At 35.4% G+C, this 25361-nt stretch overlaps 1 protein-coding gene and 1 long non-coding RNA gene across 5 annotated transcripts in view; one reads left to right on the top strand and one right to left on the bottom strand.

Annotated features, from left to right (window-relative positions):
- Positions 1–25361, bottom strand: part of ARHGAP22 (Rho GTPase activating protein 22) — a 402535-nt gene that overhangs the window by 255684 nt on the left and 121490 nt on the right. For all 4 annotated transcript variants that reach the window (XM_051981883.1, XM_051981885.1, XM_051981884.1 and 1 more), the window contains exon 3: positions 10567–10654. In XM_051981883.1, coding sequence (XP_051837843.1) covers positions 10567–10654 — 88 coding nt within the window. The remainder of the gene's footprint in view (positions 1–10566; positions 10655–25361) is intronic.
- The window catches only part of LOC127551810 (uncharacterized), a 103400-nt gene that overhangs the window by 24287 nt on the left and 53752 nt on the right, over positions 1–25361 (top strand). The gene's annotated exons all lie outside the window — the stretch shown is intronic.

Genomic DNA, 25361 nt, shown 5'->3' with positions numbered 1-25361 from the left:
AAAAGCAAACACAACTCTTTTTTAAAAAGATGAAAACAGGATGGCCTGACCTTATTAAAGAAGGCTTGCTGGAGCAAGTGAATTGTGATCTGAAGGAATAGATAGGGCAAATATTAATAAGTATAAAGGAGAGGAAAAGACCTGACAAACCAACGAGTTGTAGCCATGGGAACAGAGATGGTGTGTGGGAGGGACAGTAAAGGAAAGCATCTGAAATGGAGAGAGGACTGTATCAGAAAAGAGGAGACAAAAGACTGGATAGTTAGGTGGGTCACATCATGAAGGGATATGAATATCAGGTTGAGGAATTTGCATTTGACAGCATTAGGAACTAGGTGGTAAAATCCAGGTACTGTCCATGGTCTAAAGCTGTCAGAACTAAGGAAACACTGTCCAGGTGCTGAAAGATACATGTGCTTTCAGTAATGTAATAACCCTGGAAGCTGCAAATCATTATCCCAGAACAGGGTCCCTCTTCCAGTAAGCCCTATGCCATCAGCTGTAAAGATAAGAAATACAAGCTGGTTATTTACAATAGCTGCTGCCCCAGACTGTTGCTAGAGTTTGTCTAACTGATGACTTTGAGAGTTGACATTTTGCCAAGAGGGTATGGTATGCAATACTATTATATATTTGCCCCTAGTACTTAGGCTCTTGCATGAAACGTGAGTCTTTACTGATAGCTGGCAATAGAGAAATAACCCTATAATGAAAAAAAAAAAAGGAAAGTCAATACAGATTGACCGACTCAAAACTACAAATTTGAGGCAAAAGAATGGTATCATTTCTTTAATGTTAACAGGGTGCATATACATTTGAAGCCATTGTTGCTATGCAATACGAAATTGTAGCTTCTCTTTGTAAGTAACTGATTTCTCTAATGTAATGTTTATACTTTACTTTCTGGAAACACATTTATGTGAGATTGGTGCTATGGTTACATGATTTATGTATCTGTCTTCTATGGACCAGGATAGCTAAATCTGCAGAAGCTTATCACTATCTTAACATTAGGTTTCTCTCCCACCAATTCGCAGACACCATCTATTAAGGCAATTAGAAGCTGTTTGTTTGCTTTGCATCTGATGATCATAGTAACAGCGATATTGAGAGCTAGAAGAGACCTTCGAGATCATTAAATTCAGTTCCTCCAGTTTATAATTGAGAAAATGAAATGAGAAGTGACTTATCTAGGGTCACATAGGAGGTAAATAGAAGGGTGGGTATTCAAACAAAAGTCTTGTATCTTCAATTTCATCATTCTTTTTTCTGCATTATGCTTCCCCCCACCCAAGATGGGTAGTATCTACATGGGAGAAATCATAAATACTTGAAGTACTAAAATAATGATTAGATGCAATACAAGAAATTATTATGAGGGAATAAAGGGAAAAGTTAAGCTGGTCTATGTCATGGACATCCTATAATGTACAAAATAGAGTTGTGGAAGAAAAAAAAAAGATAATCGAAGCTCAATAAACTGTCTTCCTATCTTCACTATTGACTTTGCTAGGGCTCTTGCTTCTTTGTATTCTTTTATCTTTTGTTTTCTTTCACCTGAATAGTAAAATGTTGTGCCCTTTTGAATCCAATTTCAGATTAAATTACTAGAAACTCTTTTATAGTATACAATGCAGATACTGAAAAGCTAACCATCCCTTTTATAATAAGGCAACTTTTTCTTTTACCCCAAGGATCACTGACTCATAGGGGAAAAAAACTAAACAGAGGTCACAGACAAGTGAACAAATTTAATTCAGGGATCATTAAAGAAATATAAGGTGCTTACCTCACCTACATTTTGGATTAAGAAATGAGAAGATAAAATGTTTATTCAACAGTTGAGCATGTGTCTCTCTTCTTTTTTTTATAGATGAAGGAGACCTGTGGTTATAAAACCCATATGTTTGTCACAGAGTCACAGAGTTTGGACTCCAAAAGTCAATAAGCATTTAATAGTGCTTTCTATATATTAAGATGATTTAGCAACAAGAGCAATAATGTGTCATGGACTGTACTAAGGAGCGGGAATACAAAGAAAAGTAAAAACAGTCCTTTCCTTCCACTACCAACACATTCTAAGGATTTCATTCGACCAGTGAACCTAGAATCTGTATTGCAAAGGATTTGGAAGAGAATGAGATATAAATAAACAATAATTGTTTAAGATTTCAATGTAATATTCTAGTAGGATGTAAACATTGAATGGAAAAAAATAATTTACTTGTTTTTAATATTCCCAGCGTTTAGCATGGTACATAATAATAATACATGTTGGAATGAATTGATATTATAATGAATTAAGAGATGTTTAGAAAAGGGAAAAGAAGGGAAATAGAGGAAAATATGAATTGAGAAAACATGGAACTAACAGACAAAGAAACAGAAGGAGAAAAAGCAGAAGGGAGGGATCAAAGTAGAGGTGGCAAGGTTAAAGACCTAAGCAAGAAAGGAAATATGAGAGAAAGAGAAAAAGGAAAGTGTAGCAGGTTTTAAATTGAGTATATTTATTTAAACTAAACAGACCTTGATAACTTGGAAGAGGAGTAGGCATTAGAAAGAGTTATCAAATGTTATCTTTGACCTTTGAAACTCTGATTGGTTTCTTAGGTTTAGAAACTATGTTCTGTATCAAAGGAAAAATCTTAACTAGAAGCACTTTCAAACTTTATTTTGGAAATAAAAGTGATCTTTCCCATAGAACTTTATAGATTTTGAACACAGATGAAAAATAATTTAGGTTTTAGAATTTAGTTTGGAACGTTAGAAGTATTTGGTTGATTTACTAACTCTTACTTGCAAATCTATTAGAATCCATATCTTTAAACAAAAAAAAATGTATTGTGCCTTTGCACAGTAGCTGGAGGTATTAAGATATTAAACTTAGAACTGCTCTGAAGTTTTTCAGATATTCTGTATTTAGAATTATTATCTGTATAAAATGCAGTGTATTGATCTAGTTAGGTCCTAACGGATATATATATATATATGTGAATACAAACACAAGATTCCAACATTTTTTCTGCTGAAAATACTTTTTGACTATCTCATATAAAAGTGCCCCTGAAGAGAATCAGTATACACAAGTCTCATAAAAAATCAGTCTGAGTACTTTACACTTAAACCTCATTTTTTGAGTCCAATTTGTGTGGCCACATTTTGATTACCTTTTCTGTTCACCAGGCAACTGCAAATGACATCTGTTTCCAAAAATGCTTGAAGATAAAAGTAATATGACAATGATTTGAAGGTAATTAAGTACCATCAAATACTGAGAAGAGCCATCAACTTAGGGTTAGAAAGTCTGAGTTTGAAGTGAACAGAACCACAAGAATAATTTATATTATAACAATACCATTAGAAAAATGAGTAATTTTGAAGACCTGTATAAATAGATGAAGAATGAACTGAACTGAACTAGGAGAATTCATCATATAATAACAACAGCAATGTAAAAATAACTTTGAAACCCGAAGGATCTATGATCAATACATTGATCATTTACAATTCCAGATAACCAATGAGGAAACATGTTATTAACAATAAAGAGGTAAAAGTAAAAGATTTAGGCTTCAGAATGAGATATGTATATTTTTGCATATAGCCACCGAAAAATTTGTTTTCTTGATTATGTATATTTATTAGAAGAATTTTTTTTTAGTGGGAAATTCTTGTAAGCTGTCTATTTTGTTAAATATCCATTTCCCTCCATAAAATATTAAATTCAGTTTTTCTGGGTAGTAATTCTGTGTTATAATCGTAACTCCTTTGTCTTCTTGTATATCATATTCCAAGCCCTCCAGTTTTTTAATGTGGAAGCTGCTAAAATCTGTGTAATGCTGACTGTAACTTCATGATATTCAAATTGTTTCTTTTTGGATGCTTGCAATATTTTCACCTTTATCTGTGAGCTCTAGAATTTGGCTATAATGTTACTGGAGGTTTTCATTTTGGGATCTCTTTCAGGTAGTAATTAGTGGATACTTTCAATTTCTATTTTGCTCTCTGATTCTGATATATCAGAGAAGTTTTATTTGAGAATTTCTTCAAAGATGTTCAGGTTTTTTTCCTTTGATCATGGCTTTCAGATAGTTCAATCATTCTTATATTATCTTTTCTGGATCTATTTTTCTAGACCAATTGTTTTTTCAATGAGAAATTTCACATATTTTCTTATTTAAAATTTTTTATTTTGTTTTATTGTATCTTCATGTCTCAGAGAATCATTAGTTTTTATTTGTTCAATTCTAATTTTTAAGGAATAGTTTCTTTAGTGAATTTTTATATTTCTTTTTCCATTTGTCCAATTCTATTTTTTAGGGAGTTATTTTCCTCAATAAAATTTTGCATATCTTATTATGCTATTGACTTTTTTCTCATAATTTTCATGTACTATTCTCATTTTTTTCCTATTGTGTTTCAAAATAATTTTTAAGCTCTTCCAGGGATTTACATTTTTCTTTGAGGCTTCATATGTAGTTATTTTGACTATTGTCCTCTTCTACTTTTATAACTTGATCCTCCCTATCATTGTATGTAACTGAAATCTTTTTTTGACGAGGAGGTGGCTAATTTTTCTGCCTTTTTTGTGAGTTGATGTTTTTAGGTGAGAATTTTAGCTCTGGTCTTGCACTGTTGATAATTTGTGTGTGTGTGTGTGTGTGTGTGTGTGTGTGTGTGTGTGTGTGTGTGTTGGAGCTCTGGGTCTTACTGATGGCTTTCAAAGGGCTTCATGGTTTGATTGCTTGCTTACTCTGGAGGATAGGCGTTTTTTGGCTCGTACTAGAGACAGGAGCCTCCACTTTGGCCTCTCTTGGGTGTGGGGTTTAACTGGTGATGTGCTACAGGAGTGGGGCCTTGTGTTGCTGGGTAATTATGGTAACAAAATCTTTCTGATGGCTAACCCTGGAGGAGGGATTTTGTATCACTAGTCTTTCCCAGAAGTAGGAGCCTGCTGCTGGGTTGCTATGGAAACAGGGTTTTCTGCTGGCCTGCCCCAGGGGTGGGCCTTTAGTGCAGGTCAGCAATAGGGTCAAGGGCTCAATGGTAGATTTTGCTGGGGGGTGGGATCCCCACTAGTCTGAGATCTTGCTGCATGCATAGACTGTTCATTTGCTTATGGGGCTGCTGCTTTGCAGGATGCTGGGGTCTTGCTAATGGATTGCCCCAACCTTGTAGCAGGGCCCCTGCTGTGAGGATGACTGCTGAAGATGTTCTTGGACCTTGATCCCCTCCCCTCCCACTGAGATAGACCTTTCCTGCTGGGTTGATGTACTGTTTCCCTGCAATTCTGAAGCAATTGTTTGGAAGGGAATTTGGGAGGGATTCCTAAGGTTCATTTCTCACTTTGCCATCTTGGCCCTGGATTTTTATCTCCATATAGGAGCTTTTTGGGAAGTTTGGTTGAAGATTCTAAGAACTTTTATAACTCATACAGATCTTGGTCTTTGGACCAAAGGGACTAAGGACTAACCTTCTGGAATTGTTCAGCCATCCTAGAGCCACCTGAGCCCAGATCAAGTTTCCTATAGTCCATACTTTTCAGATTGCTTAAAGATTCTGAATGCACTACTCTTTGATCCAGCAGTGTTACTGCTGGGCTTATATCCCAAAGAGATTTTAAGGGAGAGAAAAGGACCCACATGTGCAAAAATGTTTGCGACAGCCCTGTTTGTAGTGGCCAGAAATTGAAAACGGAGTGGATGCCCATCAATTGGAGAATGTCTGGGTAAATTGTGGTATATGAATGTTATGGAATATTATTGTTCTGTAAGAAATGACCAACAGGATGATTTCAGAAAGGCCTGGAGAGACTTCCATGAACTGATGCTGAGTGAAATGATGAGCAGGACAGAAGATCATTATATACCTCAACAACAATACTATATGATGATCAGTTCTGATGGACGTGGCTCTCTTCAGCAATGAGATGAACCAAATCAATTCCATTTGTTCAATAATGAAGAGAACCAGTTACACCCACTGAAAGAATTCCCAATCCTTCTATTTTTGTCCACCTGCATTTTTGATTTCCTTCACAGGTTAATCGTATACTATTTCAATGTCCGATTCTTTTTGTACAGCAAAATAATTGTATGAACATGTATACATATATTGTATTTAACATTTACTTTAACATATTTATTGTTATTGGTCTACCTGCCATCTGGGGGACGGGGTAGGGAGGAAGGAGGGGAAAAGTTGGGACACAAAGTTTTACAATTGTCAATGCTGAAAAATTACCCATGCGTATGTTTTGTAAATAAAAAGGTATAATAAAAAAAATTCTGAATGCACAAGGGGACTCAATAACACATTGTCAAGCCATCTTTTCTTACCTCTTTGACCTTCTGTTCCAAGAAGTATCTTAGGAATCATAACAAAATAAAGGCAAATTCTAAACTTATGATGTTGTTACTTCAGTGAAACAGGATTGTTATCAATACCCCTAAATTTGAGGCAACAACATGGCTAGCGGGTAGAATAGTCTTCTAGGCAGGGAGGTCAAGGTCCAAAGTCTTCCATTAACATTTCCTACTGAGGGACAATAGTCAATAAAATTTCTTCTTTGAGTCACAGGTTCCTCCTTTGTAAAGTAGAGATAATATCCATACCTATCACCCATCTCACATAATTATTGGGAGGCTCAAATGATAAACCCAAGTTCAGGGGTCCTCAAACTATAGCCCTGAGGCCAGATGCAGCAGCTGAGGACGTTTATCCCCCTCATCCAGGGCTTTGAAGTTTCTTTATTTAAAGGCCCACAAAACAAAGTTTTTGTTTTTACTATAGTCCAGCCCTCCAACAGTCTGAGGGTAGTGAACTAGCCTCCTATTTAAAAAGTTTGAGGACCCCTGCAATTGATTCAACATGGTCCCCACAATAAGGAATGTCATATTATTAATAGCTGCAACAAAAATATCTATATTTTTACAAACTGAAATATTATTAGATATGAATTACTCGAGAGGCAGAACATAAAATAATCTATCAGCTGATCAATCATTCTTCTCTCACAGATCATACTTTCTCTGCCAATTAAAAACTGTGGTCTCTAAATGCATGCTTTGTCAACTTTCTCTTATTCTACTTTTGCTAAATATCATTTTGCTCTAAGCTCTTGATTATTGCGTTAAAAAAGCAGTCCTTATTCTTCCTGGAGTGATCAACTTTTCATCATAGATTTGTATTATATGTGCATACATATATCCATATGTGTATATTCAAATTGCTCTTGTTTTTTCTTTTAGCAATCATTTCCCATCAAAGACCCCCATTTTCATATACTGCCAGGTGGGCCTATATTAAAGTTGTTTGGAAATAAAGAACTTCAGAATAAAAGTTACTAATATTTTCATGTTAAAGGCAATAATCTCATCATCAAGTCAAGGAATATTTACTCATTTATTGCAATTTGTACCTTATCTATTCCCAAAAATGATTTTCACTTATATTAAACATAATGTAAAAAAGAACAAAAATACCAAGAATAGTTAAAAAACAATTAAAAGGAATAGAGGAATGCGTATTATCAAGCACTTAGGATTAATTCATTATGATAGTTGGGCATTAAGTTTAATTCTGAGTTTTTTAATGATTATATCTGAAGATTTGAGTTTGTACCTTTTCAGATTGATACTGTGAATGAATATGAAAAAATGATATACAATATCCATGAGTTGGTTCTATTTATTGATGACTATAATCTAAACTTTCTTTTTGCTATTAAAGAAAGAACTTGCACCACAAAGAATACTTTATCAATCTTTAAGCCATAGCCAAAAGCTGTTATCACTGTGATTCCACATTTGACCAAAGGTGGGGACAAACAATTGGAGAAAGATGTATTCTTTAAGTTACAGAGGCTTATTTTTAGGTAACAGAGAGAGAATCTAATTCCTGTAGTCCACTTGGATGAAAGAAAGAATAGCTCAGATAAGATGCAAGTACATCCAATCTGATTGCTCCTTAAAGACCAACCCAAATAACAGACATTTTGGATGCTCTGTTTCACAGATTAGCCTCAGCAGCAGCATATGAATTCTCTAGAAGAATTTGTTTATGCAAATAAATTGGAGGAAAAAGGGAGAAACTCCTAAAACCTGTATAACTTGAAGTACTCCTGAATGAGCCTTTGACATGCACACATTTAAAAATCTTTCCCTTATCCTTTCTCCCTGCCTTTCACTGGCACCAAAGGCACTGTTTTGATCTCCTTGAAGAGATTCTATCTGGTTCCAGAATTCTTTTTAATCCCTAATTCACTTTGCTCATTTGTGAAATACCTATTTACACTTCTGTGACTGGAAAGTCTGTTCTTTCATTGTGAGTGGTTTTTCTATTATTGATTGATTTCCTTTAAAATAGAATTTTACCAAATAGGTTTTATTCTTTACCCAGATCTATTAAATCTATTTTCCTTTTCTGATTTAATTCTAAAGCACTCTTATCTAACAGCAAAAAACAATTTGACTACTTACAGGCAATTGGGAGACTACACAAAATATATTGGGGTAAATTAAGTTTCTGAAGCCCTTTAAGATACATAATTCTTTTAAAAATTCATGAAATTTAATTATCCAGATCATTGAAGTAGGAATGAGATGAAAAAGCAACAGTACTTTCCAGTTTACAAACCAAGGGGCTTATAATCGTCATACCAATTGCTAAAAGAAAATGGCTCACAATTACAACGTATACAGATTTACTGTTTAACTTGGATATTGCTTGATTTTTACAGATTTGCTTGCTTATTGTCTCCTTATTAGAATGTAAACTTCTTGAGGACAGAGACTGTCTTTTACCTGTTTTTGTATTTCTGCACAGTACCTAACACATAGTAAGCACTTAATAAATGATTATTGGTTAAAAGTTTATTGGTTGACACTGAAGAATGATGATTTTCAATTAGAGCAGGAGTACAAATAAAGGTTAGGTATATTATTGTCTATTTGAAGAAACTGGATCACTTAAAAGGCAAATTGCACCTTTCCAAGTGCAGACAACAATTTTATTCAGGTCTTACGCCATTGTAAAATCCATTTAAAAATAAAATGCTTTTACTGAGTTCAAAAACAATTATGCTAATCACTCTGAACTGGAAGGATCTTTAAAAATTAATTTTAACTTTAAAATATTACTGTCAAAATAATAGATATTAAAAATTAACTTCTTATTTGCAATTCCCCCTTTTCTCCCCAAGACTCGAAATAAGTAAGATTTTTTGGTGGCTTTTCTCTGTCCTTGTGCAAGCCTTCTTTGCTAAACTTCAAATGAGCTAGTTGCATCAAAGGGGAAATAGCTGTTAAAATGACTCATCTTGTGTTTACACCTTTGGGGATTCTACAATTGAATTCAGAGGCTGAAAGGGAGCAGATATGACTATTATGTTGAGAGAATATAGAGGCCTTTCTAAAACTATGTCAGTTACCATATTTAAATTTGGAAAGTCAATGCAATCATTGGTAGTGAAGATGGGATGGGCTCTTTGTGAATCTATAAACTCATTGACATAAGGATGGAGAGATAGAGAAAAAGATTCCAGAGGGCCATAGTGGGAATGGCAGAGAGGGTTTGTGGTCAAAGGAGATGTCTTGGGGTACACCAAGATATATGTGTGTGTGTGTGTGTGTGAGAGAGAGAGAGAGAGAGAGAGAGAGAGAGAGAATTAATTTAACAAACTCTGGGAAAGCAGTCAGGAGAGTTATATAAACACACAAACCTTGTTAGTTATGGCTGGGGTGATAAGGTATACCAGAGTCTAGGCAACAACAACATTATGGGAAAGAAGTTTCCTGTGGATTGTGAGTCCTAGGGTCCAGTAAAAGCTGAAGTTATAGACCTATTAGAAGCATGTCACCATAGTTCCAATGATGTTGTGATGAAGAGAGCCATCTATAGCGAGAGAGAGGACCATGGGAACTGTGTGGATCACAACATAACATTCTCATTTTTTTTGTTGTTGTTTACTTGCATTTTATTTTCTTTCTTATTTTTCCCAGTTTAATTTAAATTTTTTGTGCAGCAAGATAATTGTATAAATATGTAGGCATATATTGGATTTAACATATATTTCTACCATGGTTAACATATATTGGATTACTTACCATCTAGGGAAAGGGACAGGGATGGGGGAAGGGAATTGGAACACAGGGTTTTGCAAGGGTTAATGTTGAAAAATTATCCATGCATATAGAAGCATGTCACCTTTAAGGTATGTCTCAGAAGGCTTAACTGGGACGTTTTGTTTTGCTTGTTTCTACTTAATTTTTAAAATTCTTGATGATAACACGATAAATGAAACAACCCTGTTGATTCTACCTGACAGATAGAAGCTGATTAATATACAGAGATGAGTGACAATTTAAAAAAAATTTCAAACAGATTCTGGGTGCTGGATAGAAACAATATAAGATATTGATTATTCTTGTAATCAGCAATTCCAAATCAGAAGCAGTTCCCAAGAGATCATGTACACCTGATATCACCAGGGATCTTCTCTGTGGAATCATAATTCCTGACCTTTATGAAGATAAAGATAATAAGGTAGATAAGGAAGATGCCTACCTGGGGAAATCTCAAAGAGGTGCTTCCCTGGTTCCTCGGGATTGGGAAGGAGCTCAGTCACCTGATTCCCTTGGAGTGGAATAAAGCCCTAAAGTGGACACAAAAACAAACATGAAGGGCCATGAGGAGGAGGAAAGAACAGAAAGATGATGGGCTAAAGGTTCAGGGCCACAGTATGATTGGCTCAGGATTTCTTATGTTCTGTGAGATGGAAGATTTACATGAAAGATTTTTTAAAAATTAGAGAAACCAGAGTTACCAATATCTGCAACTCAGCTCCCTCATTTTACAAATAGGGAAAGCAAGTTGATGAGATGAAGTAACCTGCCTAAGCCTTGCATAGCTAGTGAGGAGTGATCAGCTGTAAAAATTAATGATGATGATGATGATGGTGGTGGTGGAGGTAATGATTATGGTGTATCTAAAGGCACAGTACCTAGAGCCCAAATTTGTAACAAAGAAGACCCAGGTTCAGCCCCTCTAACAGTAATTTTTTAGTTTTGTGACCCTGAAAGTCACTAAATGCTCTCAGTCTCCGTTTTCTCATCTGTAAAATGGGGATCACAATTTAATCCTCCCAACAACCCTCAAAGGTTTGCTGTGAGGAAGAAATAAAGACAACAAATGTAAAATGCTTTGCAAATCTTTTAAGTCCTCTATAAATGATAAAAATGACACCTTCCAGTTCTCTCCATCTCCACCTCTGCCTCCACACAGACTTCAAAGAGCCAACACATCCTTTTGGGCTCTTGGAGCAGTTCATGTTTCCAGGTTCTGTTTGCTTTCCTTAACCAGTGTCCATCAACAACAACCTCCATACAACAGCAACAAATTGGGTTTGCTCCAATATACAGATTAGAAGCTGAACACCATTCAGATGCTTTCACTCTTCTTTACTGAATAGTCATTTGTACTGTTCCATCCTTGAAGAGAATTTATAAATTTGTTTTTAAAAAGCTTTGGAAATGGAAAAGTGCTGGTTGAGATGATCAATTCTTAATTCTCTTTCAGGATTATCATTACCTTCACATAACCTTGTTCACATATACTCAGTTACACTGTCCTTTAATTTCATGGCAATCAATAAATATTACTATATGACTGGTACTGAGCTAGGTACTGGGAATATCGAGATAAAAATGGGGAGAGAAGAAAAGAGGACACAGGAAAAAAGAAAAGAAGTTAATTCCTACTCTAGAACCTTAAAATCTACCATGGCAAAATGGCAAATGCCAACATTTACTTTTCACAAATGAACAGGAAAAGCCCCTTTTGGAGCCTTTGAAATCTCATACTTTAGGAAATCAGGGAGACAACATTTTTCAGCCTAGTTGTTATATCTTTCAAAACCATAGATTTATTCTTAAATGCTTTAATTGTAAAAATTAAAGTAATAATCTGAAGATCAGCTGATGAGAATTGTCATTGAATTAGATTGTTATTGTCTTCATTATCCAGAAATGACTAGGAAAAAAATAATGTGGTAGCAGCTCTTAGTCTGGGAAGGTTTTCTGTTGGGTGTTATAATTTATCATTGATTCAATGAAAGAAAGTCAGGTTCTATCTCTGGCTCCAATCCAGAGTGGTCCTGTAATTTTGATCTGATCTTTTAATCTTTCTACCCTACTATTTCCCATCTATAAAATGGAACTATCAACAATGACTTCTTCAAAGTGTTAATATAAGGGATGGTAACAACCTTAAGCATTGTGAGGGGCAGTATACCATAGAGGAAGCTGTCAAGAATAAAACTCCAAGAGCCAGTTTCTGGTAATTGCTAATCAGTTTATCCTCCTTGATTTTAGTGTGACCCTGAAAAAGTCTCTGATTTTTTGTTTCTTAGTATTCTGATCCATAAAATAAGAGAATCAGTTTGATGACATCTTTAATTTCTTCAAGTTCTAAATTTTTTGATATTTTGTATGGAAAATCCATCTTGCTCATAGTGGTGAGTTTATTTCTAAAACACATTTCATTATGCTAGTTTGCATAGTGGATAGATAGACTGCCAGGCCTGGAGTCAGAAAGACTCATTTTTCAGAATTCAAAACTGGCCTGAGACACCATATCACCTTGGGCAAGCCACTTAGCCCTGTTTACCTCAGTTCCTCATCTATAAAATAGTCTGGAGAAGGAAACAACAAATCACTTCAGTACCTTTGCCAAGAAAACCCCAAATGGGATCAAAAAGAGCTGGACACAACTGAAAAATGATTGAACCACAACAACAGATGTTTTCTGGCTGTAAATAATAAATCATTCTGGTGTTTCAGAATATACAGCAGCTGCTTTTTGTATCTCGTTTATTTTTTCATAGAAATCTTTGTTACTTCATCATTTTTTTTTATCATGTGCATGGCCTTGTAACTAGCAGATGGTCAATAAATATTAGTGGAATGGACAAGTTAATGGATAATTCTATTCAAATCAATGGAGAACCTTCATTTAAAATTCAAGATTCAAATTTCAGGATCACTTTTTCTGATAGCCCACTTTTCTCTTATTTTATGTGTTTTATTGTTATTCAATTATTGCCATTCAACTTCTAGTCTAATTTGCTTTGTTGTATTTTTGTTTTTGTTTTGTCCAGGAAAATTATATTTATGCCAGCAATACAATTTTTGTATTTACAAATTTACAGAGACTGAGGTTAACTCAAATTAGGTCATGAAGAGCTGGACATTCCTGAAAATGACTGAATGAGTGGCTCTAACATAGTTATCCACCTTCTACAGAAGGGCTTCAAAGAATTGGGTACTTATTATCACTTTTGGGCAGTTCTAATTATAAGGAAGATTGATATCAAATTTAATTTGCCTTTTTATAACTTCTAAACATTGCTCTTGGTTCTGGACATGGGACTGTTAATAATCATTTTTTTGAGTCCACCTAGTTCTGAATCCATCTGATTGTTCTGCTGTGTTATTACCTGATGCATATCTTTCTATCTTCTTTATCAAAATAATATGAAATTGTTTTTATCAAAAGTATTGCTAATGAGATGAACCAAATCAGTTCCAATTGTTCTGTAATGAAGAGAATCAGCTACATCCAGCGAAAGAACTATGGGAAATGAATATAGTCCATAACATAGCATTCCCACTCCTTCTGTTATTGTCTCCTTGCATTTTTGTTTTCCTTCTCAGGTTATTTTTACCTTCTTTCTAAATCCGATTTTTCTTGTGCAGCAATATAACTGTATAAATATGTATGCATATATTGCATTTAACATATACTTTAACATATTTAACATGTATTTGTCTACCTGCCATCTAGGGGAGGGGGTAGGGGGAAGGAAAGGAAAAGTTGGATCAGAAGGTTTTGCAGGGGGCAATGCTGAAAATGTACCTATGCATATGTCCCGTAAATAAAAAGCTATTAAAAAAAAGTATTGCTAAAACTTGGTTAACTTTATCCATAGTCTCCATATGTCTATTACATCTTTAGTTATTCTATCAAAAAAGAAAATTTGTCTGGCATGAGAAATGTAATGGAGCTCTTTGTAAAAACTGCTTCTATTATTTCTAGATGCTAATCAACTATTTTTTAAATGATATATTCTAGAATTTAGTAAAATTTAACCCAATTCAACAAGCATTTACTTATCACATATGATATGTTAGAGATGCAAAGAAAGAAACCAGTTCCTATTCTCAAAGAACTTGCATTTTATTTGAGGGAGAAGGAGGGACAACCTGTACATAGATAAGTGAAGATAAAATTCTCTAGTGCACTGGGTAATTTCTTTATGAATGCTTATTGAAGGTCATGAACAGTATTTGCACAGGGAGAGACTGTGGATCGATTACATTCTGCAGAGATTTGAACCCACATTAATAAGAATACATATCTGTTGAAGAATTGAGGAAAGTCTCCTAATAAAAGAATGTTGCTGTTGATTTATCATCATTTTGAGTAATTATCAATTAGTGACAGGTATACACAGAGACATTCACCCTCATTCACCTGAATTCCCTTATGACAATTATATGTATCTGTAAAATTTCTTCCTGAGCTTAAGGGTCCCACATGTAGGAAAGAAATTGATTTTTTTTCTTACTATAAAACAAATTGACTCCTATGAGAATTAGCTCTAAACTTTTCCTCATTAACCTTATTACCAAATGGGTTAGATCCAACTAACAAAGGGCAAGGAAATGGAGGTAAAGAGTTAAACCTTTCAGGCCAAATGGTGTAATCCAATTTGAAAAGGCTTTTCCTGCAAGTATGTAACTATTGTGTTATATTTCCTAATAAAAATATGAGAACTTGGTATAAAAACACCCAGGCAATCAGAAAAAAAGAATACGGACTAAGGAATCCAGAGGGAATGAAAAGCACCGCAATAGCTCCTAGCATACAAAATGTTATTCAGCCCAGGGGGTTTTCTTGGAAAAGATAATGGAGTGCTTGGCCACTTGCTACTCCAATGGATTAAGGCAAACACAGTTAAGTGAGTGCCCAGGATCTCACCGGTAATAAGTGTCTGAGGCCAGATTTGAATTCAGGAGGCTGAGTTTTCCTGACTCCAGGCTGGGTATTCTATCCATTGCCATCACCTAGCTGCTATCCTTATAGCCAGTATCAGTTTTTAACAAGACAAAATTATTTAAATGACTCTAAGTCACCATCTATTTAGTTCACAGAAATAAAACTTCCTTTACTCTGTGACTCTGGAGAGGTGAGAATAAGATCAATGTCAGATGATCCCAGAGGAGATTCTTCTGATGATGATATTATCATGTCACCCAGGGGAGGAATATCACAGCTTATCAGCATGGGGACATGGGATATAGATAGATAGATAATAGATTTTTTTTTTTTTTTTTTTTTTTTTGCTTTTAGGATCATGTTAGACATAATCTATGGAATCAACCACAGCAACAGGAATGATTCTTGGTTTGATTCTTTGATTGCTAGCATAGCACACTGGGGGCATCCTTCAACTCAGTATAAATCTAACAGAGGTCCATATTCACTCAAAGTCTTAACTCATCAATCCTTAATAAAAGTGCATATCTTTAATTGTCAACCACAGCAACAGGAATGATTCTTGATCTAACTCTTTAATTGCTAGCATAGCACACTGGGGACACTCTTCAGCTCAATAGAAGGCTAACAGAGGTTCAAGGTACTCCATGGGACCACATTCACCCAGTCATAACTCATGAATCCTTAATAAATGTGAACATTTTTAATTGTCAGCTGAATAAAGACAATTAAATTAAAATTTAAAGCAAAGGCTAGTAAGAAAATTATCAGTCTTCCCTAAATATGTGATTCATCAATGGGAAAGGTGCATGTGTCTGGGATGCAAATATGAGGGGAAACATCACAATCTGATTCTGCAGGCCTAGAGATATTTCCTGATGATGTCCTCACTTGCTCTCACTGGGAAAATCCTCCGCAAGTCTCTTTTCCTGGCTCCTGTTACACCAGATGCAGATTGCATAGCCTCTGCTGGCTAGTGATTTCTTGGTCCCAGTCTCTGTGATGCCTCCAGGCACAGTTCTACTGGACACATACATGACTGCGGAATGTCGAACTTGAACTCCAGCATCTGGCTTCTGCTAACGGCCTTGGCTATGGGCCTTGAGGATCTGGAACAAGGGGCAGCACTGTCCCTACTACTGAGGTCATAGGGTGTGTTTGACTTTTTCATGAAGACAGTGGACTTTGCCATATTCTTTTAGTTCAGAGACCAAAGACCTTTTTAAAAAAAGAAATTTTAGAAAAACAGTCCTTCTTGCTTCTGCCATGGGATTGACAATAGCTTCCCCTAGGAGAGAAAAAAGACCCCAAACCCCAAAACTTTTTGACTTTTTTTCCTTGAGGAGTGAATTGTTCTATTTCTTTCAAAGTCTTATATACAAGGCTTCTCTTCTACACTAAGAGATTCTTTGCCTCAGGCACCAAGTTTAGAAAACAGAAAAATAACTCTGCTAAGTTGCTAGAATCCACAAGCTCCTCTGTCTTTTGAACTGGACTGCCTGGTTCAAGTACTCAAATCTCTGAGAAAAAAAAAAAAAAAACTTTCCTTAATTTTGGTTTTCTCTATACCCCTTGACTTTAATTTCTGAAAACTAGACTAAATCCAGTTATCGCGTATGAAGGCGCTACTCTGATCATAGTGTAACAGCCTGTTACTGTGATTAGTTTGTATTAAGACCAAGTCTTAAATCCACTTAGTTTTCTACTCTTTAGTTTTAGGGCATTTTCAGCTCAATCATAATTGATCTGGGTCCTCTAGTAGGAAAATTCCTGACACTTAAGTAGAATCTGGGCTCTCTTCCTAACTACATTTATGCCTTTCTCTAGCTAATTTCTGGCCTCTTTGTAGCTGGAGGACCATCTCCAGTTGTCCTGATCTATATCTGGCCATTGGACCGAGATGGCTCTGGAGGAGAAAATGAGACTGGTAATTTTGCACAGCCTTTTCTCATTTAAACCTAATTCACTTAGTTGTCACAGCATCACTTCCCTAATGTCATGGTCTTCTTGGGAATGAAGGACAGACAACAACTTTGTAGCTGAAGCAAAATTCAGTTTACTGGAAAAGCTTTGAGTAAGGAAAAAGTAGGTTATATTACAGTGTCTCTGGATAATCATATACTAAGAGGAAGAGATGCTAAAGAATGGATCTGTTCCAGAAACTTCCCCAACACTAGATCTTTTGCTCTAAGATTCTTGCAGAATCAATTTCTTGTTATTTTCCTCTGCAGCAGACTTTTTTTTTCCTTCTTCTCGAAGGAGTTGGAAATGCCATATTTGTTTTGAGTCCAGACCTTCACCATCTCTCTTTTTTCTTCTGAAACTTAGTCCTCTTATACAAATTTCTTAGAATAGAACTTTCAATTCTCCCATGGATGACTTTGACTCATCCAAGGAAGTATACAGAACTCGGTCACACTCAATTATGATTATTTGATTAATTTTTAAAAATTATTTTCTTTTTCTTTTTGTTTAAGGGATCAGAGTTAACATGGAACAGATTCAATCTCCACCTCTACAGTAGGATCATAGGTTGAGATCTGGAAGTGGCAGTAGAGGCCATTGAATCCAACCCTCTCATTTTACAGAACTGAGGCAAAGAAGTTAAGTGACTGGCTCACTATTAAAATGTTTGTCCTCCTGATTCAAAGTCTAGCAACTTCTAAAGTTGACATATCTTCTATCCACTGCACCAACTAGCTGTGTCTAATTTCCCTTGGTCCCTCAAATCTAAAACACCTTCTACTCTCCCGTATGGTTGGATGGATGATTGTCGGAAAAGATGCATATGTGAGTACATAAACACCTCCTCCCTAAATAATAAATTCGGAGGTCAAGATTATTGTCTTACTTAACCAGCCACTTTCCTGGCTTTTCATCCATATATATTTCTATGCAAATGGTGGAGGCTTTGAGTTTACTCTTATGCTAACAAGGAGGAATTGTTGTAATCAACATGAGCAAAGAGTAAGGTAGATAGAAAAGTATTCTGAGTATATTGTTATCATCCTGCATTTCTTCTTAAAGTACAAATGGAGAAGATTAAAACATAACTTGAGAAATCACCTTATAAGTGATTCAATATGTCCAATCCTGCTGTCTAATATGTGGTGACATGCTGAGTGATGAGAAACCTGACAAATTTTGTTGGTCAGTCTTCCTTAATCTCTTCATGTCATCCTTACCTGTACCATTCTTTTAGGCTAAAAGTTTGTATAAGGCTGATGAAGAGTAAAGGTGACAGCTTAGATAAAACTCCTGTCTACAAATCCCTTAAACTCAAGTGCAATAAATGTAAACCCATCATCAGAGATAGTGTGTGGCTGCCTGAAAAGCAAATAATCAATACAAAGCCATGATTGCTGCTATTCCAGGGAGTTTAGATGGGATAAGAGTAATTCTACCTTTTATTTGGAGTTTTTCCTGATCCTCCAGCTTCTGGAGTCCTCCATCCCAAAATTACCTTCTATTAATTTTGTCTACATTCTGAACTCACAACATATGAAGCAAATCTTTCCACTGAGGAAAAAATATCCAAGTCTCCTTACCTCACAAAGCCAGGAGAATGACTGCATATACTCTTGATTCTTTTCTGCTACATACTTGCCCATTCTTCTACTACCCTCCTTCAAAGACCTTTCTTCTTTTGAAGAACATAGAACTCACTCATATCACTCTTTACCAGTCTTGCTGCCATTATCTACCAACATTAAGGTTTTTGCCCTAATTTTTTCACTAACTTTTCAATAACTTTCAATAACTAAATCTAGTTATCATGTACGAAGGCACTACTCTGATCATAGTGTAACAGCTTGTTACAGTAATTAGTTTGTATTAAGACCAAGTCTTTAAGATCCACTTAGTTTTGACCTGATTCATGGTTTTTCTCTCCATTCCCTCTCCATGGCCAACAATATTCACAATCCCTTTAAGAATTAGAAAACATAGTTCTTCGTCCTTTTCAATTCTATCAACCTCCTTCTCTTTAACTACTCATAAAGATAGTCATACTGTAGACATCAACCATCTCACAGAATTGGGTCACTTCCAAAGTATTAAACTATAAAACTTTATCCTCAGACCACGATCTCCTATACTACTTCTCCACACTCATTCACACTAAGCTTACTTTTTTCTTTATTGTGACTTATAATCCTTTCATTTATCTCATTTCTCTAAACTCATCACAATGACTCTGATTTCACTTACTTTAATCCCCAGCTTAGAACCCATGATTGACCACATTCATACTTCAATAGCTACTAGATCAACTCCTAACTTTTATTTTCTTCTTTATTTTCTTCAGGTTAAATGCACTTATTTCCTTCAACTGTTTTCATGAGTCATGGTTTCCGCTTCTGAATATGATTTAGCTTCTCTAAGTTCTTTCAAACTATTTTTTAAAAATATTATTATACTCTGGATGTTGTCTTACAAGAGCAAAGTGGATAAAAAAATCTCAGCATCCTAAACTGGATACTGTAAGAAAAGTATCTTGATGTATGTTCAGGACTTCATTAAATTCCCATTTTGTCTATCATATCATACTGTGGACTCATAGTTATTTATGGCCTACCAAAACCTTTCATCTTTCTCTTATGAACTATTGGGTATAGCCCTCCTTCTATAGCTTATACTTCTAAAGTTGATTTTTTGAACCTCCATGTAGAATCTTACATATTTCTATTAAATTTCATCTTCTAACATTTGACTTCATGACATCTTTTAACATTCCATACATGTTCTCCACACTTCAGCCAAACCTTCATCAACCTTCTCCCATTCTGTCAAAGTCACTGTGACCTCTGGCTTCCAGTCCTTTGTTCACATTGGTTCTAATCACTAGAATCCTTTTTTCCCCTTGTGAATTCTTCCTCATTTTTTAAAGTTCACTTCCAAAGCTAACTCTTCTAGCAAAACTTCCCTGGATTTTTTCTGCTCAGTTAAGACCTTCCTCCTTAAAATTCATATACAACTGCATCTTATTCTATCACTCCCTACTTTATTATGTAAAATTATTTATTATTCTTGCATGTATTGGTGTTTTATATCCTTTTAATCTGCTAACTACTTCAAAGACAGGGCTCATATCTTAGCTGAAAATAGTCAATATTCTGCACAAAGAAGGTGCATAATGTTTATTGCTGAGGGATGGTAATATTTAGGTCAGCATGCCTAGGGGCCACTTTTCCAGTCTTTTGAGCTGTATAAACTCAGTAATGTCTTTAATTGTCTCTTATTTATTTTTGTCAAGTTTTCCATGTATACGTGCATGTGTGCATGCATGAATCCTTGTGTTATTTCTGTTATTTACTCAAATGTAATATATGTTATCCCATAGAGGTTTGGGTTGATTTAATTCATCATTAATTTAGCTTCTAGCAAAGTCAGTAATGCAGCTTAAGTGACTGATGTGCATGGACACATCAATCTGTTTACATTTAATATTATTTCCTTCCCAAGGATGGCTGTCCTCCCAATCAATAGAATCTCTTACTCTGAGCTTTTTCTTTTCTATCTGTTTCTACTCCTATTAGTTCATTAGCCATGTGTTTTTCAAAGAGTCAATGAGACAAGAAAGCAGTGTGAAACCATTAACCACAGGGCACATGGACATGTCAGTTTTGAAAGTCAAAGACCAGTGGAAAGAAAGACAACAAAACAAAAAATGAACCAGCGATAAAGATGGTTGCACAGATGAGTGATAAGGGTAGACAATAATGGGCAGTAGATCAGGATAAAAGGCACATATAGTGTAACATGACAACATTGAAAAATCATACAAACTGTTTCTTCGTTAATATAAATATGTTCAGACAAAAAAAAAGTGGTAGGGATGTGGTAACAAAGCTATAATGAGAATTTTTCCACATAGGGTAGATTATAATCAAGAAAATTGAAACATCATGTCCCTGAGTGAATGGAGGTGGACAGGAAGGAGGTAAGACACTGGTCTATGGTGGAGAGTCAGAAGCCCTGGGATATAAGCACAAGAATGCTGGGGAGTCAGGGTGAAGGAAGAGAAAAATGTAAGGAAAAAGTTGTCCCCAGCTTAGCATCTGGTAGCGTCTTATTATAAATTAGAGATTCTGGCTAAACTGAGAAGTCATGTATAGGAGACAGAAGCAGGCTCTTAGGGTTAGGAAGATAGAAGTTAGCTCCTGTTTCTAATATACTTGGGTTGTGTGACCATGGCTAAGTTATATAAACTCTAACCAGCCAAGTCAACTTTCTAAGACCCTAAATTGCAGAGAATTGCCATTACTTATGGTCTTAGTTGCCAATTTGCATTTTTGAATGTAATTTCAATACTAAATATTCTCCAACCTAATGAAGCTAAACTTCAAATCAAAACATTTAAAAATTCTTGCTACCCAGAAGCTAATTTCTTCTGTTTCTATACTGCTGAAGCATGATAAGCGTTGCCCAATGTCTTTTAAATTTGATATTCTGGTTCAAAACCCTGGTCATTCTATCCTAGTTATACCTCTATAGAATAGTCCTGCTATGCTTTTCTCTAGCCAGACCACACCCAGAGAATTAAATTCAGTTCAGACTGCCACATTCCAGAAGAAAATGCGATAAACTAGGTCACATTAAAAAAGGTGACAGAGTAGAAAAGGACATCAAAGAAAACTATGAGAAGTGGTTGGAAGAGAAGTCTTGGGAGGAACATTACCATGTCTTTTTGAAGGTTTGTCACATAGGAAATAGATGAGTCTTGTTCTTTATAGCTTTTTAATACATATAATTCTATGATCCACTGATATCTGGTCCTTGAATAAAATTCTCTGTCTCTCAGCTTGGTGCTTTTTTACTTACTGCAATTCTCTCTTGCTTGGAATTCTCTCTTTTTGTAAGTTAACCATGTGCAATTCTTCTAAACATATTTCCACATTTATCAAGAAAAATCAGATCAAAAAGGAAAAAATGTGGGAAAAAAAGCAAGCAAACAACAAGAAAGGTGGGATCCACATTCAGTCACCATAGTCCTCCCTCTGGGATGCAGATGGCTCTCTCCATCACAAGTCTATTGGAATTAGCCTGAATCACCTCATTTTTTTTAAAAGAGCCATGTCCATCTCAGTTAATCAGCAGTTCATATAAATCTCTCCAGGTTTTTCTAAAATCAGCCTCATGCTTAGAATTTCCATGAGAGGTAGCATGTGATATGTTAGAGAAAAGGGTCAATTTGGAGTCAAGAAGATGTAGATTCAAATTTTGGCTTTACACTTACTAGCTGTTGACCACTGACAAATTAATTAGTCTTTCAGTACTCAGACAATTCCTAAAATAAGTTGCCAGTATACATCAACAGAGAAAGTTTTAATGCCAAGAGTTTCTAACATTACTGAAATAATAGATTAAATTCTCAGGCTACATCCTCCCCACTCCTCATCCCGAGAAATGTGGTTTTATCTTTCATTGGTCTGAGTAGACATAGGTTCCATGAGGTCAGTGTTTATATAATATACAGAATATTTTTTTGCATATAGTACTCAATTTTAAAAGTTGAATTTGTTGAGTTGACTTGAATATTTCTAGATTTTTTTTAGTTAAAATCTGCAAGCTTTATTGTCTATGATATGTCAGACATTGGAGATTCAAAGGCAAAAATGAAAAATTTCTGCCTTCAAAGTTTTCACATTTTGTTGAGGGAAAGTTTATATGTGTATATGCAATACAAGTGTGTGTGTTACATACCAATACATACCATTGAAAAACAAAGGAGAAATATTTATATCTATGTATATCACACACATTCCTACATGTATATTCACTTATACATGTGTATACAAGCACATACAAACATATATTAAATAAATAATAAATAAAATTAAATGAATACAAGTAATGAGGGAAAGGCTCCAGAAAGACTTATTGAAATTGAGCTGAATTTTGAAGGAAAGAAGGGATTCCATGACACAGAAGTGAGGAAGGAGGAACTTTCAGGCATGGGGGTCAGCTAAAGGCAGTGAGAGAGGAAAGAACCAACAAGAAGGCTGGTCTGGTATTGCTTTACTGTTATAGTCAAAGTTGCTTTTGATCTTTTCTGAGTCAGTTTAAAATGTGGTTCCCTTAAGTTGTTTTTGTTGTTTAGTATTTGCAATTGTGTTCAATTCTTTGTGACCCTATTTAGGCATTTCTTGGCAAAGACATTGAAGTAGTTTGTTATTTTTTCCCCTCTCGCTCATTTTACAGATGAGGAGACTGAGGCAAACAGGATTAAGTGACATGCCCAGGATCACACAGTAAGTCAGGTGTGATTTGAATTCAAGTCTTAAGATTCTATATATATCCATCAATGGATTGTGGCTAAAAATCTGATCCTGCTTTGTATGTTTTTAGATAAAAAGAAAATCTTGTTAACTAGCTCATCAATGCTCCCTTGGCCTGGAGCCCCAAATTGACTTTCCTGGCTTTCTTAGGGTTTTGAGTCTGGAAATTATGACTGGAGTATTAGTGTTTAGCTCTTTACTTGTTCTCAGGGCTTGGATGTCACTATACATTTCCCTGCAATTTTCCATCAGGTTTACTGAGTCTCTCCCATTATCTAATCCCCCCCCCCCCTAAAGTTCTTCATTTGTCATCGGGTTTGGCAGCAGATTGTCGGGAAGGCTGCTCTCCTAAAATTCTCTTAACAAGCTGTAACACGAGATCTTCCACAGGCTAACATCATGAGCTACTGCAAACTAGTTTATGAAAGGCATCCTCCAAGCTCCATTATCTCCTGAACAGCTCTGGTGGGGTCTTTGGATGATAAATCTCCCTGAGGCATCAAATCACAGAATCTGAGGCTACAGCACTTGAGAGGGTGGTACAAACAAGCTAGGCTGGGGATCAGATCAATGGCAGGGAGATAAACTCGGCTTTGTCCCACCCCCTACTTTCCTTTTAATCCAGGTTTAAAATCATAGCCCATTACTATCCAAACTGCAGAAATTTTTAAAAGGCCAATTTTAGTAGCCTGAGACAGAGGTGTCCAGATTTGAACTATTTTCTGCAGGAGTTATAATGAATTCTTGTGTGTTGTGTTCTTATGTGTGTGTGTTAGTTCATGAGGTCCTTGACAGCTACAGCCCACAATGATCTCTCTCTTCTCTGGATTTCAATTGTATTTCTTACGCCATGCAATTACCAGAACCCGAGATTAGCTCTTTATTATATCTGGCTTTGTTCTAAAATGCCATGTGTGTGAACTTTGTCATTCTAACAGATTTGTAACTAGGTAGGGGGGCGGAATGATGGGGAATTTACAATATTTTTATTGTATTCCTCCCAGTCTGAACATTATTCTTTTTAGTTAAGAAAATAGTGTGAACTAAATAGTTGTGGTTTTTCACTAATATCCATTATTATTTTTATTTTCTACCCTACTCAGTAGTATTACTGCTTCTTCAGATGGTGGATCGTGGATTGTACATAGTTAGAAGAGAATTTAGGCACTGTTGACTAAAATCTCCTTATATGAGGATATTTAGGTTCAGCAAAGTTAAGTGACTTCTCAAACAGCAACAAAGGAGAGAAGGAAGAGTAAAAATATTAAACTCCTAAATATCAGCTATAGTACTCAACATTTTACAAATATTATCTGATCCTAACAAAAATCCTGGGAGGGAGATGCTGTTATTTTTCTTATTTTACAGAGATTCAATGATTTAGTCAAGGTTATACCTTAACTAAACTCAAGTCCAATGTCTTTCCTACCATATCACTTTTTATTTGGATGACCCCTACAAGCCTTTGCTACAAGCCCTGATTCCTCCCAGGATTATTAGGCAACTTGATCTAGTAATCAATAAGTGACAACACAATCATTGCAATGATATATAGTCCTTGATCTTTGGAAAAGAAGTATAAAATGAATCTGACATTTTTAAGCCCTTATAGGATCATAGGATATCAGTGTTAGAAATGGCTTTAGAAATTATCTTGTTCCATCCTAATTGTACAAAGCAAAAAACAAAAAAACACTATACCCTGAGATATTAAAGGACTTTCCCCAAAGTCATACAGATAATTAATAGAGGAACCAGGATTAGATCTCAGGTCCTTTGGCACATTTATAACCCAAATTCTATTAAAAAAAAAAACAAAACCTAAAACAGTCAAAGGATATGAACAATTTTCAGATAAAGAAATTAAAGCCATTTCTAGTCATATGAAAAAATTCTGTAAATCACCATTGATCAGAGAAATGCAAATTAAGACTACTTTGAGATACCACTACACATCTCTCAGATTGGCTGAGATAACAGGAAAAGATAATGATCAATGTTGGAGGAGACGTGGAATAACTGGGA

Source organism: Antechinus flavipes, chromosome 2 (genome assembly GCF_016432865.1).
Source record: "Antechinus flavipes isolate AdamAnt ecotype Samford, QLD, Australia chromosome 2, AdamAnt_v2, whole genome shotgun sequence".
Lineage (NCBI taxonomy): Eukaryota > Metazoa > Chordata > Mammalia > Dasyuromorphia > Dasyuridae > Antechinus > Antechinus flavipes.
The sequence above is the reverse complement of the archived record's forward strand: the minus strand, read 5'-3'. Positions and strand labels throughout refer to the sequence as shown.